The 15,406-nt window shown below is 41.3% G+C and overlaps 1 protein-coding gene across 1 annotated transcript in view; it reads left to right on the top strand.

Annotated features, from left to right (window-relative positions):
- Positions 1-15,406, top strand: part of cacna1c (calcium channel, voltage-dependent, L type, alpha 1C subunit) — a 244,367-nt gene that overhangs the window by 183,427 nt on the left and 45,534 nt on the right. The window contains exons 24-31 of the mRNA XM_080421807.1: positions 190-296; positions 5,686-5,773; positions 6,170-6,277; positions 7,404-7,456; positions 9,793-9,939; positions 10,325-10,526; positions 11,039-11,197; positions 12,263-12,373. Coding sequence (XP_080277933.1) covers positions 190-296; positions 5,686-5,773; positions 6,170-6,277; positions 7,404-7,456; positions 9,793-9,939; positions 10,325-10,526; positions 11,039-11,197; positions 12,263-12,373 — 975 coding nt within the window. The remainder of the gene's footprint in view (positions 1-189; positions 297-5,685; positions 5,774-6,169; positions 6,278-7,403; positions 7,457-9,792; positions 9,940-10,324; positions 10,527-11,038; positions 11,198-12,262; positions 12,374-15,406) is intronic.

The following is a 15,406-nucleotide window of genomic DNA, read 5'->3' as shown; positions in this document are numbered from 1 at the left end:
CGCCAGCATATGAGTCGATGAAATGAAATTTGTCCCTGAGCAAGACTCTTAACCCCTAATTGCTCACAGGCCCTCATTGGAAACAAGCCCGCAAGGACTTTACAATGGAGTAGCGTTGTGTTATATTCTAACTTTGACTTTTGCTCTGTGTGTTTGCGTGTGCGTGTGCGTGTGCGTGTGCGTACGTAGATGACAGCGTATGGGGCTTTCCTCCATAAAGGTTCATTCTGTAGAAACTACTTTAACATACTGGATCTGGTGGTGGTCAGTGTGTCTCTCATCTCCTCTGGAATACAGTGAGTATTCAAACACAACATTTCATTCAACCCTTGTTGTGTCTGACAATTTCAGCCATACTGTTTGTCTTTGTTTAATTTGAGCTCATATTGAGTAGTATAATAATACATTTTTACGTCACAGTTTTAGACGATATGAATGAAATTGTTTTATATTAACTAAGGGGCAGTGGCGTAATACCCCTTTAAATCAGTGGTTCTCAAACATTTTCACGTCAAGGACCCCAAATGTTGTATTTGGTTGATTGTGACAGGGACCCCATAACAGATTTGTGTTGTTTTCAAAATTACTCCTTTCCAAATCTTTCGAAAATAGCTGATCTACAAGCTCATAATGCATTGCGATGTGACACATTGTGAGCTTGTAGACCGGCTATTTTTGAACAGCCAAAGTATAAAGCGGTTAAACAACTCCTCATTTTGCTCCCTGAAACTCCATCAAGGACCCCTGGGGGTCCCCGTAGAGCCAAACTTTGAGAACCAGTGTTTTAAATAAACCACCGAGCCACTCAACACTGGATCACATTGGTTATGTAACACTAACTTGTCTGTGTACAAGCTCTTCCCAAGAGCCTCAGCATGTTGATTAAAGTGACATGAGTGAACCAAAACAAAGCCACTCTTGGTGAACAACAGTGTGCTATTTTTGCTCATCCCTTGTTTGAGACTTGGAAATCAGTCCCTCACTGTGTTAAGTAACTTTGTGTTTGAGAAGGTACTGTATACACACTCTTCTTACACTATAGTGGTGTCATTCTGAAGCCACAATCCACCCTAAACTACCACAGCTTACTATTAGCTGAGATTAGCGCTGCTGGGTGTTGACTTGTTTACAGACCACAGAGTCGTCCACTCTACACAAACATTTGCAATCCCTTTAGATTGCTTTTCATCTTTTTGATTTCAAATACTTGACTTGTTAACGGTTTACAGTGTTGACAGTTGACACGTTTACAGCAGCGTGATCTAATATGAGCGTGACGACACTAGTGTTGACTCCCATTGTAAGAATGGAATGCGGAAATGCTCGTTCTATCTCAATGGTATAGTTCCAATCTTTGGAACTATAGCCCATTGCGGCCCGCTTTGCAGCGAGATCAAAGCGTGTCATAACTCTCTCTCTCTATGGGTCTGGTTTACAGTATTAACTGCTGGCTACATTACAGAGTTGACATGTAGCTATAGTTACAGGGTTAGACATGTTGCGAGGTTACAGTGCTTAGACATGCTGAGAGCTTATCAAATTAGGTACCGCAAACACACAGATCAAGTTGTTGCGTGGCAAAGTGGGTTAAAGTATTCTGTTTTATTCTCCGATCCATGTTTCATACTCCATGTTTGCATGTCATTACAATGGCCTGATTCTAGTTTATTAACTTTTGTACTTAACAGCGTTGTAAACACTGAGTACTTAAGGGCATCATACTTATAACTTGATGTAGCTACCAGGGGACAGCAACACAAATTTACATTAAGTTCAATGATTGCAGTGTTTAACCTCTTAAACCCGATATACTGTACTCCGTGAGCATGTAGATTGGCTATTTTCGCCTGTTCTGACTCTAGGGTTCATCTGGTAAACGTGATAAAAAATTACACAACTTGCACAACACATACTCAGACAGATTGTGTTGTTGCACCCCATTAAGTACTCTGTAACAGAGCATTGTTTACTTTGTTCTGATGCTCTTGTTGCATACTGTATATATACACAGGTGTAACACACTGGGATAAGGCCATTATTAAGTTTCACAGTCTACGTTTAAACTGCGTTCTTGCTCTCTTACTGTATGTTACATTTCTGTGATATTTCTAATGTTTAATAAACTATATTACACTCTGTCTTTGATGGCCGATAGCAATGGCTACTCGACGTAAGTCTACATGGTCCTCATTAATAATCACATTTATAGCTGCCGCGCACCTTAACTGTGGAAAAGTTACTCCTTTGATTTTTGTATTCCTATGGCCTTGGACAGTTTACTGTTAACCTCTATGGACATGTTTTCCTCTCAAAGTGAGTCCAGCTGCTAATGTATAATGCTGCTGAGATGTGTAGTTGAGAGTTGTTCCTTTGACAATGGATGGATGAAGGTGGCATTGAGATAAACATGTCAGATGGCTGATATGGCCATTTAAAGAGTCCTTGAATAAATTAATCCATTGGTTGTTCACTCATGGTAAATATTTCTGGACTGGTTAAATGGATAAAAGTGAATGGCACACTAGTTTTCATAAACAAAAAAGGTTTATTTTCTGTAGCCTAGTAGTTGTCAGTCACTTCAGCATACAATAAATACAATTAAACATAAACAGTTAAACGCACAGGATATATACCAACAGCCCTCGCAAACACAGTCAAAAAACTGTGTGCCTCTGCCACAAGCAACACCTGCGCTTGCTTAGGGACCTTGTTAAATACCTAGGCAACCTTGGCCTTGACCAAGCCCTGCAGTGACGTCATCAAATTAGAAACAACATGGCTCATATGGCTTTTACACTTCCGTTAGGGGTATAGTGTCTTGTTCAAGGAGACTTGGACATGGAGTCAGGAGGAGCCGCGGATCGAACTGGTTCCCAGATGGCTTCTCTACCTCCTGAACCACTGCAGAGGGACCCTCATTTTATGGACACGACAGATGGTGTATCCACGTCCATATGTTGTGTATCATTTCTACACACAAATGATGTGATTAACTTCATTAGACAGTGGTGCCTGTTCAAACGCCCTAATGAGTTAAATTCTGGTTGCAGTGATAGCAGTTTTAAACTAGCGAACAAATCCCCCAAGAAATCTTCCAAATCCATCCTGTCCTGTTCATTGTCAAAGGAGCTTGTTGTCTTTATGAAGTCATACTGTAGCATAGCAGGGACAGAATGAAAGTTAACGGAACTCTCCAGGGTCTTAGTAATATCACGTGAATTGCATTTTCCTGTTAAAGGTACAGTGGGTGTGGGATACTCGAGTAGTCAAACTGTATCCATCTATCTATCTATCTGTCTATCTGTCTATCTGTCTATCTGTCTGTCTATCTATCTATCTATCTATCTATCTATCTATCTATCTATCTATCTGTCTATCTGTCTATCTGTCTGTCTGTCTGTCTGTCTGTCTGTCTGTCTGTCTGTCTGTCTGTCTGTCTGTCTGTCTGTTCTATCTATCTATCTATCTATCTATCTATCTATCTGTCTGTCTGTCTGTCTGTCTGTCTGTCTGTCTGTCTGTCTGTCTGTCTGTCTGTCTGTCTGTCTGTCTGTCTGTCTGTCTGTCTGTCTGTCTGTCTGTCTGTCTGTCTGTCTGTCTGTCTGTCTGTCTGTCTGTCTGTCTGTCTGTCTGTCTGTCTTCTTCTAATTGTTACAAATAAGATGTGTGGGACTGTTGTTTGTAACACTTGACCTGTAACACCACAGTGCAAGTTCTCCACAGATTTGATATCACTGCGAGTATCCCACACTTACTAAGCCTACCTTTAACTGCCTTTTACCGTGTAACTTCCTCTTGTGAAATTACTTGTGATACCTATGATTTGCACAATGGGTCCTTAATGTGAAAACTCACTCCTTTTATATGTGACACAAATGTTTGATACAAAAAAATAAGGTAATGTCATTATCCTTAACTGTTATCCTTAAATGTTGTTTCCTTAAAGGGATATCTTCACATATTGAATTTAGACTGTTGTCAATTGTTTCTTTGTCATATACTATTTACAATATAGGTGAAAAACTAAATGTACAAGCTACCTACCGATGTAGCTTGCTAACAAGGAGCTACTGTGTTAGCACCTCTCGCTTTCAATTAGGAATGACCTGCAGTGAGTGACAGACTCAAATTGTTATTGTTAAGGTATCCCTTTCAGTGAAAGCGTTGAAAAACACTTTTCCTTCAAATCCCTTCTGTTAGAAATGAAAGGTCACACACTGACCGTTGGCCTTGTACTGACACCTCCTCTCCAGTCTAACAACTTTCTTTCTGTCTGTAAAATGCCTGTTCTCGTCTTTGTGTGTGTCTGTGAGTATCGTTGAGTGTCTGCGTCTCTGTATTTAGACATGCTTGTCTGTGTCCACTGCTTGTAGTTCATGTGTGTAAATCCCACCACGGGATCAATGAAGCACTATACCGCTTCATTGGCATTGACATTACTACTGCTACTAATTCATCCATTTTACTGCAGTACTACCGCAACTGTTACTACTAATACTACCATTGCTTCTATGTCTGCTACCAGTGGGTGAATTGTTTGGTTTTTAAAAAATAGTCTTGTTTGTGGTCAGGTTAACAGTTTATCTCCTCTCAAATTCACTCACTGAGTTATTGAGCTGCAGTTGATATTGAGCTGGGAATGTCATTTTATCTCAACATTAAAGTACCATCTGACTGGCTACTAAACTTACCACTACTTTGACAACTGTTAATACTACTACTGTAGTACTACTACTACTACTACTACTACTACTACTACTACTACTACTACTACTACTACTACTACTACTACTACTACTACTACTACTACTACTACTACTACCACTACTACTACTACTACTACTACTACTACTAGTATTACTGTTATTACTACTATTGTTACTATTGTTTCTACTACTACCACTATTACTACTCAGTACTCATACTACTCTCTACTATTATTGGTGCTACTGCTACTGTTATCAGGTTAATACTATTAGCAGTCTTTAAGCCTAGCATTTATACAGTTGGTAGATCGATATATCGATAGATACAGTACTGTAGTAGACAGACAGAAAGACAGACAGACAGACAGAATGACAGACAGTTATGTTAGTTATTTAGTTAATTTAGTTAGTTAGTTAGTTAGTTTGTAGAGGTGAAACAATTCATCATTCAATCAATCACAATTAATGATTAATCAATCGACAATAAATGTATCAAATTTAATTTAATTCATTGAATAATTGATTTAGAGATGATGAAAAACTCACCCAAATTTGAAAGGCTTGCCGTTGTTCCATATTACAAAAAAATATATATTTTAAACATATTTTATTAAGCGATTTCAGTCCATTCAGAAAACGTATGATGAGTATTTCATTACGTAATTTCACCATCTCTTTATGGTCACATGGATTAATTGAATAATGTAATTGACAGATTAATCGATTATGAAAATAACCGTGAGGTTAATAAATAGATAATAATAGATAGATTGATAGTGGGCTGTGTGTAGCCTTTGTAGTTAAGTTTAGGTTGAGTGTGTTGTTGTACTGTGTGTGTGTGTGTGTGTGTGTGTGTGTGTGTGTGTGTGTGTGTGTGTGTGTGTGTGTGTGTGTGTGTGTGTGTGTGTGTGTGTGTGTGTGTGTGTGTGTGTGTGTATGTGTGTGTTAATACGAGTGTGTGTGTGCGTTATTGTTAAAGGTCCAGTGCCATCAACGTTGTGAAGATTCTGAGGGTGCTGAGAGTGTTGAGGCCACTGAGAGCTATTAACAGAGCTAAAGGCCTTAAGGTTACACACCACACACACACACACACACACACACACACACACACACACACACACACACACACACACACACACACACACACACACACGCTCAAAGAAACTAAGCATGTGATACAATGCACTTTCTACACACACATGCATGGATATACACACATTGGCGTGCATAGACACTACATATAGAGACTAATGTCACAGTCTCTATATAAAGCGAGAGAGCTATTAACAGAGCTAAAGGCCTTAAGGTTACACACCACACACCCACACACCCACTCTCACACACACACACGCGCACACACACGCACACACACACACACACACACACACACACACACACACACACACACACACACACACACACACACACATACGCACACACTAACTCTGTGTGTGTTTTTGCAGCATGTGGTGCAGTGTGTGTTCGTTGCCATCCGGACCATCGGTAACATCGTCATAGTGACCTCCCTGCTGCAGTTCATGTTCGCATGCATAGGTGTCCAACTGTTCAAGGTAAGAGAGAGAGAGAGAGAGAGAGAGAGAGAGAGAGAGAGAGAGAGAGAGAGAGAGAGAGAGAGAGAGAGAGAGAGAGAGAGCGAGAGCGAGAGAGAGAGAGAGACTTAGTTAAGTAAAAGTATCAATACTGCAATGTAGAAATACTCTGTTACAAGTAAAAGTCAGAAATTCTGACTTTACTTGAGTAAGTACGAAAGTATTGGTATCAAAATGTACTTAAAGTACCAAAGTAGAAAGTACTCATCATGCAGAATGTCCCATTTCACAAGTTTTCTAATGTATACAATGTATACAAATCTTTAAGCTCTACAAGCTCACAATGCGTCGCATCGCGACGCATTGTGAGCTTGTAGATCGGCTATTTTCAAATGGCTGAAATGTATATAGGGCTGAAGTGGTTAATGTATGTTTTGTGATAATAATCCAAATCTACAAAGTAACTAGTAACTAAAGTTTTCAAATAATTGTAGTGGAGTAAAAGTACAATATTTGCCTCTGAGATGTAGTGGAGTAGAAGTAAAAGTACTGAAAATTGGAAATATAAATCGCAAAATTGTACAAGTACAGTACTTGAGTAAATGTACTTAGTTACTTTACACCACCGGGCATTGGTTCTCAATCTTTTTAGGTTAGCCCGGGCTACACGTATGTGGATATTTGTATATTATCGTATGTGGAACGCACATTTTCCTGTACGTTTCAGCCTCTCATCCACACAAAAACAGCGTTTTTCGTCTCTAAAACTGAGATTTTTGTAAATTGAAGTGAAGATTTTCAAAACTATCTATTTCAGTGGAACCTTGTAGACACGTTAAACTGAGATCTTGAGAAATGATGACGCCACAGCTTAATTTGTGAATGGTGTCTGGACGGATAAATGAATGAATGGATTCATGGATGTATGGATAAATAAACGTGGATAGATTAATGGATGGATGGATGGATGGATAATGGATGGATTATACAGTAGATTGATGAAGGATGAATGGATGGATACATTAATGGGTGAATGAAATGTTTAATGAATAAATCGATGGATGGATAGATTGATGGATGGATGAATGAACATGCATAAAGAAGGAACATTGATGGTTCAACCTGTGAATTTTGACTGTTTGTCCAGGGGAAGTTTTTCTACTGCACAGACCAGTCCAAGCAGACAGCAGCCGAATGCAGGTCAGTTCATCAACTCCTCTTTTTTTGCCTGACCCAGACCCTAATTGGAAGATTAGTTCCGCGATCCAAATTGTTCTGAAATATTACAGAACCGACTCCGACTGTTGCGTATTATACAGTATGAACCTGAAAAACGTAATAATTACAATTGCTGGCAAAAAGGTCGTTCTATCAGTAGATGCCAGTTGTAGGCCACTCTATAATGGAATCTGTAACAGCTCTGTAGCAGCCTACCATAAGAGACAAGGACATTAAATTGCATGTTTTCACCCGAAGAAGGAATCCATGATCACGCACAGCACAGTGCGTGCACATTTTGATTCCATGCAGGTATAGTTTGATGTGTTCTTCGCTCTCCCAACCAAGTCACTGAACTGACAGTGTGGCAGCCTGGCACACATGTGCAGCTCAACTATTTCCCCCCCCTTGTTTTGCACTGCAGTATAGTCTGATCCCAGGTCAGCCTAATCATCACGCATGACACGCAGCACTTCATGCTTTTCTCTACTGACCAGTGCTGGTGCTGGTCTTCTCGGATCCACCCCACGGGTATTACACACCCATGATCTGAGGTGATAGAATCTAAACCGACACGGACCCGAGTGACCATGATAAAACACAGTACCCAAAACCCGTACAGGTTCTGGGTATTGTTTCTCTTTTTTCACACTTTTTTTCCGGTTTGGGTAGACCCGTGAAGACCAAGCCCCCAGAACCCAGTGGTTGCATTGAAGCGCATTGGACATGCTGGCCATTCATAGGTACTGCAGGCGGGCCCACCGTACATGAACGAGCGAAAACGGTTTGGACCAATGGGCTCGACTCACAAGCTTGCGCACGGGGCTGCGCACCTCTGTGACGTAAAACGTGTCACAGAAGTGACGCGCGGAAGCCCCAAATAGGCCTCGCCCATCACATTTCCAACCCGGAAGAAGGGGTGAATTCGGCCCATGCGCTGGGTGAGCAACTCAATGCAAGTGGATGGGAGGGGATATCCGGTGCCCTCTCTATTATTGTCTCCGCCAGGCCGAAAGGCATGGCGAGAGAGTATGTTTTACCCTCCGTCCGTCCGTCCGTGTGTCCGTATGTCCGTCCGTGTGCGTGTCCGTCTGTCACCAGCTAATCTCCGCCACCGTTGGCTTGATCGCAGCGAAACTGTGCACACACACTCCCTGGATGCCAATTCCGAACTTCTGCCCCACAATTTTCACATGGGCCTTTTATAGCGCCACCAGGAGGCCGATTTGTGCAAAACATATTTTTTTTACAGTACTCCTACAGATTTTTCATATTCCATCCTGATTGGCTAAAAATGGCTTCCAAAGTTTGCAGGAGTGCTCCATTTTCAACAAAATGCCTCAAATCATGAACACAGCATGCAATTTCGGTGAAATTTTGCACGCATATTTCCACTATGCAGAGGAAGAAATACCACTTGAAAATTTTCAAATCAGCCACATGGTGCCGCTATAACAGGCCGATTCATGTTTTTACCTATAACTGCACCGATCTGTGTAAAACTTTGTATGCGCACTCCCTAGAGGTCAAGGAAAAACCTTTGCCCTGCATTTTTCCCATCTGCCTTTTATAGCGCCACCAGGAGGCCGACTTATGTAAAACACATTTCTTTATATTACTCCTTCCGATTTTATCCAAATTTCACGCAAATCGGTACACATGATCTCCATAGTCATGTGATCAAGACGGATGTGTTTGATTTTTCATATTCCATCCTCATTGGCTAAGATTGACATCTAAAGTTTGCAGTAGTGGCTTGTTTTGAACAAAATTCCGCAAATCATGAACGCACCGTCCGATTGCGGTCAAACTTTGCACGTACATTCACACTATGTTGAGGAACAAATGCCACCCTTTTAACATTGGCCTGTTATAGCGCCACCAGCAGGTCTAATTTAGCAAAATGCCTCAAACCATGAATGCAGTGTCCGATTGCCGTGCAAGGCCTAGGAACAAATGGTACCCTTTAAACATTGGCCTTTTATAGCGCCACCAGGAGGCCACAATAACCTACCTGACCTGGCGGAGACCTGTGCTCCGAGGAGCACTTTTTCTAGTTATTATTATTTTTTTCTCTATGGTCAAGACCTCTAGTTGGATCATTATGGATCTCTTATGATCTACATTAGCAACTTAACGTGTGTGTGTGTGTGTGTGTGTGTGTGTGTGTGTGTGTGTGTGTGTGTGTGTGTGTGTGCATGTGCGTGTGCGCGTGTGCGTGTGCGTGTGCGTGTGCGTGTGCGTGTGCATGTGCATGTGTGCGTGTGTGTGTGTGTGTGTGTGTGTGTGCGTGCGTGCGTGCGTGCGTGCGCGTGCAGGGGTTGGTACATCAAGTTTAAGGATGGAGATGTGAGGAAGCCGGAGAGAGCCGTGCGGGATTGGCAGAACAGTGACTTTAACTTTGATGACGTCCTCCAGGGAATGATGGCCTTGTTTGCTGTGTCCACCTTTGAAGGCTGGCCCGGGTACACACACACACACACACACACACACACACACACACACACACACACACACACACACACACACACACACACACACACACACACACACACACAGGCAGAGACTATAACAGTCTGCTCAAGGATGTACTTACTGTACACACACTGTTCAACATCTCTCTCTTTCTGTCTGTGTGTCACTCTGTCTGTCCATCTGTCTGTCTCTCCCTTTCTCTGTTTCTGTCTGTCTGTCTGTCTGTCTGTCTGTCTGTCTGTCTGTCTGTCTGTCTGTCTGTCTGTCTGTCTGTCTGTCTGTCTGTCTGTCTGTCTGTCTGTCTGTCTGTCTGTCTGTCTGTCTGTCTGTCTGTCTGTCTGTCTGTCTGTCTTTCTGTCTTTCTGTCTGTCTCAGGTTACTGTACCGGGCGATAGACTCCCACACGGAGGACATCGGTCCCATCTACAATTACCGCGTGGTGATCTCCATCTTCTTCATCATCTACATCATCATCATTGCCTTCTTCATGATGAACATCTTCGTGGGTTTCGTCATTGTCACCTTCCAGGAGCAAGGAGAGCAGGAGTACAAGAACTGTGAGCTGGACAAGAACCAGGTATGGTGTGTGTGTGTGTGTGTGTGTGTGTGTGTGTGTGTGTGTGTGTGTGTGTGTGTGTGTGTGTGTGTGTGTGTGTGTGTGTGTGTGTGTGTGTGTGTGTGTGTGTGTGTGTGTGTGTGTGTGTGTGTGTGTGTGTGTGTGTGTGTGTTTTTTCAGTGTCAGATGATGCTTCGTAACCATAATGAGTAAAATGCCCAAACTATTTTATTGTTGTTTTTATATTTGGAACACAGTTCTTATATTACATGATTTTAAAAAAAAGTCTGTAAGATTTTTAATGGGAAAAACACTTCCGTGATCCGGGGGGGGAGGGTGGGGGGTCCTAGTTTTGACGCCAGGACTCCGGTACTGTGGACATTTATTTGCGTGTGTGTGTGTGTGGTGTGTGTGTGTGTGTGTGTGTGTGTGTGTGTGTGTGTGTGTGTGTGTGTGTGTGTGTGTGTGTGTGTGTGTGTGTGTGTGTGTGTGTGTGTGTGTGTGTGTGTGTGTGTGCGTGCGCGCGTGTGTAGCGTCAGTGTGTAGAGTACGCTCTGAAGGCTCGTCCGCTGCGGCGGTACATCCCTAAGAACCCGTACCAGTACAAGGTGTGGTACGTTGTCAACTCCACCTACTTTGAGTACCTGATGTTCACTCTCATCCTGCTCAACACCATCTGCCTGGCCATGCAGGTAACACACACACACACACACGCACTCACACGCACGCACCTCAAATTTGAACAAATTCAAGCTATAATAGAATTTCGAAAATTAAAATTTTCACCAGGTTTGGACCACATTAGAGTTTAGAATTAACATGTGCATGCACACATACACATACATGCAGACACACTCATACAGTAGTTGACGTTGTCCTGTTAGAGTCATTGTGAAATGTGCAGAAAACTAATTGTGATTTTGTCTGTAAAAGGTTTACAAAGCATGAACAGATAGAATCCCAGGTGTTGGACAGAGGAGACATGTTAACCCATTAAAACCGGGAAAAAATCTGTTTCATTTTAGATTTCTTTGGCTTTTGGCTTAAAAAATAGCAGATATACTTTGCGTCGCGCTACGAGCTTGTATGTCTGTATATATATGCTATATACGAAGAATTATGAATTTTTTTGCAAATCGAGACGGGGGTCGGCGGCCAAATACCAATCATTTTGGGGGTCCTTGACATGAAAACGTTAAAGAACCACTGACATAGAAACATACGTTTTTCAGGAAACTGTTTTAGAAGACATTAAGAATCGGCCTCAGATCTTAGTGGGTTAATTTATTCCATTACCAACAGGCATGCAATGCTCATTTGGTATGTTCTTGCACTCTATTTCAATGATGTGACGCGCACGTCGCTTAACACCTACACTGCACACAAGTCACACAATGGACAATTGATATGCATCTAGGCTTATTCCTATGTTAATTCGCTAGGTGTGAGTCGGGAACCTTTGAAAACTTTGTTGAGGTGTGAATTTAAAGTTGTTTTAAATCTATGCGTGTGCCTGCGCGTGCTCCTGGTCAAATAGGTTCCGGCACGGCGTGCAAGGCCGTCCAGTGAGCATTGCACCCCTGATTACCAACAAGGTGATGTTTTGAGTGTCTTAGCTTTCTTCAGACTCTTGTGTGATTTTGTCTATGAAATGTGTCTTTCTGTTTGTGCCTTGCATATGTGTGCCTGTGCGTGCGCGTGCGTGTGCATGTGCGTGTGTGTGTGTGTGTGTGTGTATGTGTGTGTGTGTGTTGTAGCATCATGGACAGACCCACGGCTTCAACGACGCCATGAACATTCTCAACATGCTGTTTACCGGTCTGTTCACCGTGGAGATGGTCCTCAAACTGATCGCCTTCAAACCCAGGGTACGTCTCGCACACACACATACACATACACACTCACACACAAGTGGACAGTACAGTAGAATACAGTAGAGTAGGAGTGTGTATACTCAAACTAAAGGCTACAATATACGCTAATGTAAAACCAAGCACATTAGAGTAGAACACAATAGAGGATGTGTTAAAGTCTGTGAGTCACATTCAATATAAAACATTCAGCGATCTGAGATGTTGTCTTTTTACTTCCTTATTCCAACCGTTGCTAAGTAACCTGGTGTGTACAGTATTTATCATCCAATGAGAGGGCTTCCTATTGTGTCAGCTGTTCAAACAATGACAGATGGGAACGCGCCCTCCCAGTAGACTGTGTGTTATTGTTTATAAACAATGCTGGCGGCAAAAAGCCTCGTGTGTAATCAATAGTAAAGCTATTGGGACAGTGAGCTGTTGAATCATCCGCAGTAGAAAATGGATTTCACATCAAAACGGGAAGATGAGGCTGGAACGCACTGTCGGCTTTGATTGTGAATGATTCCGTTGATGTCTGTGTCAACAACTCCCTGCAAACAGCACTTAGCCACTTGAACTCTGGCGTCTCTATTCTGGTGGAAACATTTGCCAAAAATAGCCGATCTACACGCTCACAACGTGAGCAACAACATGTAGGCTACAACTTCAAATAAAGTCCTACATAAGCACTTTATTTTCGCTGTGAAGCGCACAACTCCCACCACGTCACCTAGCAACGGTGTCAACAGCTACCCTTCAAAGTTAAACAACTCTAAACTGACTTGACAGTGTATTGTTAGTACCTTTACAGATGTCAGTACAGATGGGTTGGCATTTATATTGCAGTTATTGTTTAGTAATGTATGTTGCTAATTATTACTGTTGTTGAAAAAAATACAAACCTCATTGTTGCCGTTGAATGAGTCAACCTGTTTTAATACTCAAATGCATCCTGGGTTTAAGAACGATGTATAGATACTTTACATACGGTATATAATTAAACCAAATGCTAATAAATCGGTGGCTGAATCCAAATGTCACAAGCAGACTAATGGACTTGGCCATTGCAGACTTCTGTCTTAACGTACTGTGATGCGTCTGTCTTAACGTACTGTGATGCGTCTGTCTTAACGTACTGTGATGCTGACCCAAATGTTTTGCATCATTACATCAATTCTGCAGGGACGCAGGTCTGCGATGCATTAATGAGATGAGATTTAAAACCTCAGTCATTGCCATGGATTGAATATTACTAAAAGTTGTGCCACCGAAAGCAACACATACGTCCACAGCGATTGATGCTGCACCGGCGCATGTTTTCTGTGCATTTTATAACATCACACACTCAGAAGACCTATCAGTAAGGCCTTTGCTTTGCAGGCCAATGAGAAGTAGGCAGTTTTTTCTTTATACTGTACATAATGGCATTTTTTGTGTGTACAGTATGTAAAGTAATCCAATGGATCAGAACTTTGGGTAAAAATCCCAAAAGCAAGGTGTAGTGAAGTCTGCACCAGTGGTGGAAAGTAACTAAGTACATTTACTCAAGTACTGTACTTAAGTAAAAAAAAATGTATTTTTACTTTAGTGGAGTAGTTCCAATTTTCAATACTTTTACTTCTACTCCAGTGCATCTCAGAGAATTTTTTTTGCTTTTACTCCACTATAATTATTTGAAAACTTTGACTAGTTACTTTATAGATTTTGATTATTATTACAAAACATACAGTAACCACTTAAGCTCTGTATACATTTCGGCCATTTGAAAATAGCAGATCTGCAAGCTCACAATGCGTTTTTTTTTTTACATTTTATACATTTCAAAACTGAGTATACTTTTGGTACTTTAAGTACATTTTGATACCAATACTTTTGTACTTTTACTTTAAGTAAATTTTGAATGCAGGACTTTTACTTGTAACAGAGATTTTTTTTACATTGTACTATTGATACTTCTACTTAAGTAAAAATGTGAATACTTTTTCCACCACTGGTCTGCACTTAAACAGAGTCTCTGGAAGTCTGCATGAAAGTCCTGGTGTTTGACCTCCTTGCAGACTTCATGCCATTAAGTCCACCAGTCTGCAAGTGCAGGGAAACCCAGATGTTTGAATTCAGCCGACGTGTATATGATATTTGCTAGGTGTTACCCAGGATGCTTAGCGAGACATTTGTTCCATCTTTAACCTTATTAAATTCATCCTTTGAGCAGCCATGGACGACAAGGAGAAATGCAGACCGTGTAACATGTTTGGTTCTTGATAAGCTGTTGCAGTCTTAAATGCCCATTTACGACTGCAACAGCTCCAGTAACAATGGTTCCATGTATTAATGCTTTTGCTTTCTGAACAGGTGTCACTCCTAAAGCCTCCCCAGAGAACATACTGTATAAATAATATGTTCAATCGATCAGTCAACATTTTAATATAACGCTTAGCAAGAGTTTTACAGGCCTTAGCCCCCCCCCCTGAAAATTATCCATAGATAATTAATATCATAGCTTATGGAATTTAAATGCTAGCTGAGGAGGACTGACTGACTGGATGACTGACTGAATGTTGGTGTCATCTCCCTATTATTTTAAATCATACACACAATGTTAATTTAATATTTTATCAATTATTTGCCACACGGGGCGCCATTCATTCACACTTAATGGAGCCTAAAATATGTTGTTAGATACAGTATGTTGATGTAATGTAACCCACTCATTGATATCAAGGGCAGATCACCCCCATTAGTTACCCATCTGAAGACCCAAATCCTCTCATTAGACTAGATGAATTGTTAAATCTTACTCATATACAGTACATGTTAGTCACATACTTTACTGTTGACAAAAAATATGAATGCATTAGCATTTACGGTTCCATGCTACTGTACCTCAGATTTTGTCTTGGACATGCCTCATGCTGTCCAGGCCTAAAGTTTTATACATGCATTTAATAAGAGCTCACTGTGTCCCAGAGCTGCTGTTGAAGTGGCTGCAATAACCCAAAAAAAAAGTAACCAATTAAAAGTATGCTCAGTGGTGTAAAGTAACTAAGT

This window comes from Gymnoscopelus braueri (assembly GCF_963280865.1).
Source record: "Gymnoscopelus braueri genome assembly, chromosome: 23".
Taxonomy (NCBI): Eukaryota; Metazoa; Chordata; class Actinopteri; order Myctophiformes; family Myctophidae; genus Gymnoscopelus; species Gymnoscopelus braueri.
The sequence above is the reverse complement of the archived record's forward strand: the minus strand, read 5'-3'. Positions and strand labels throughout refer to the sequence as shown.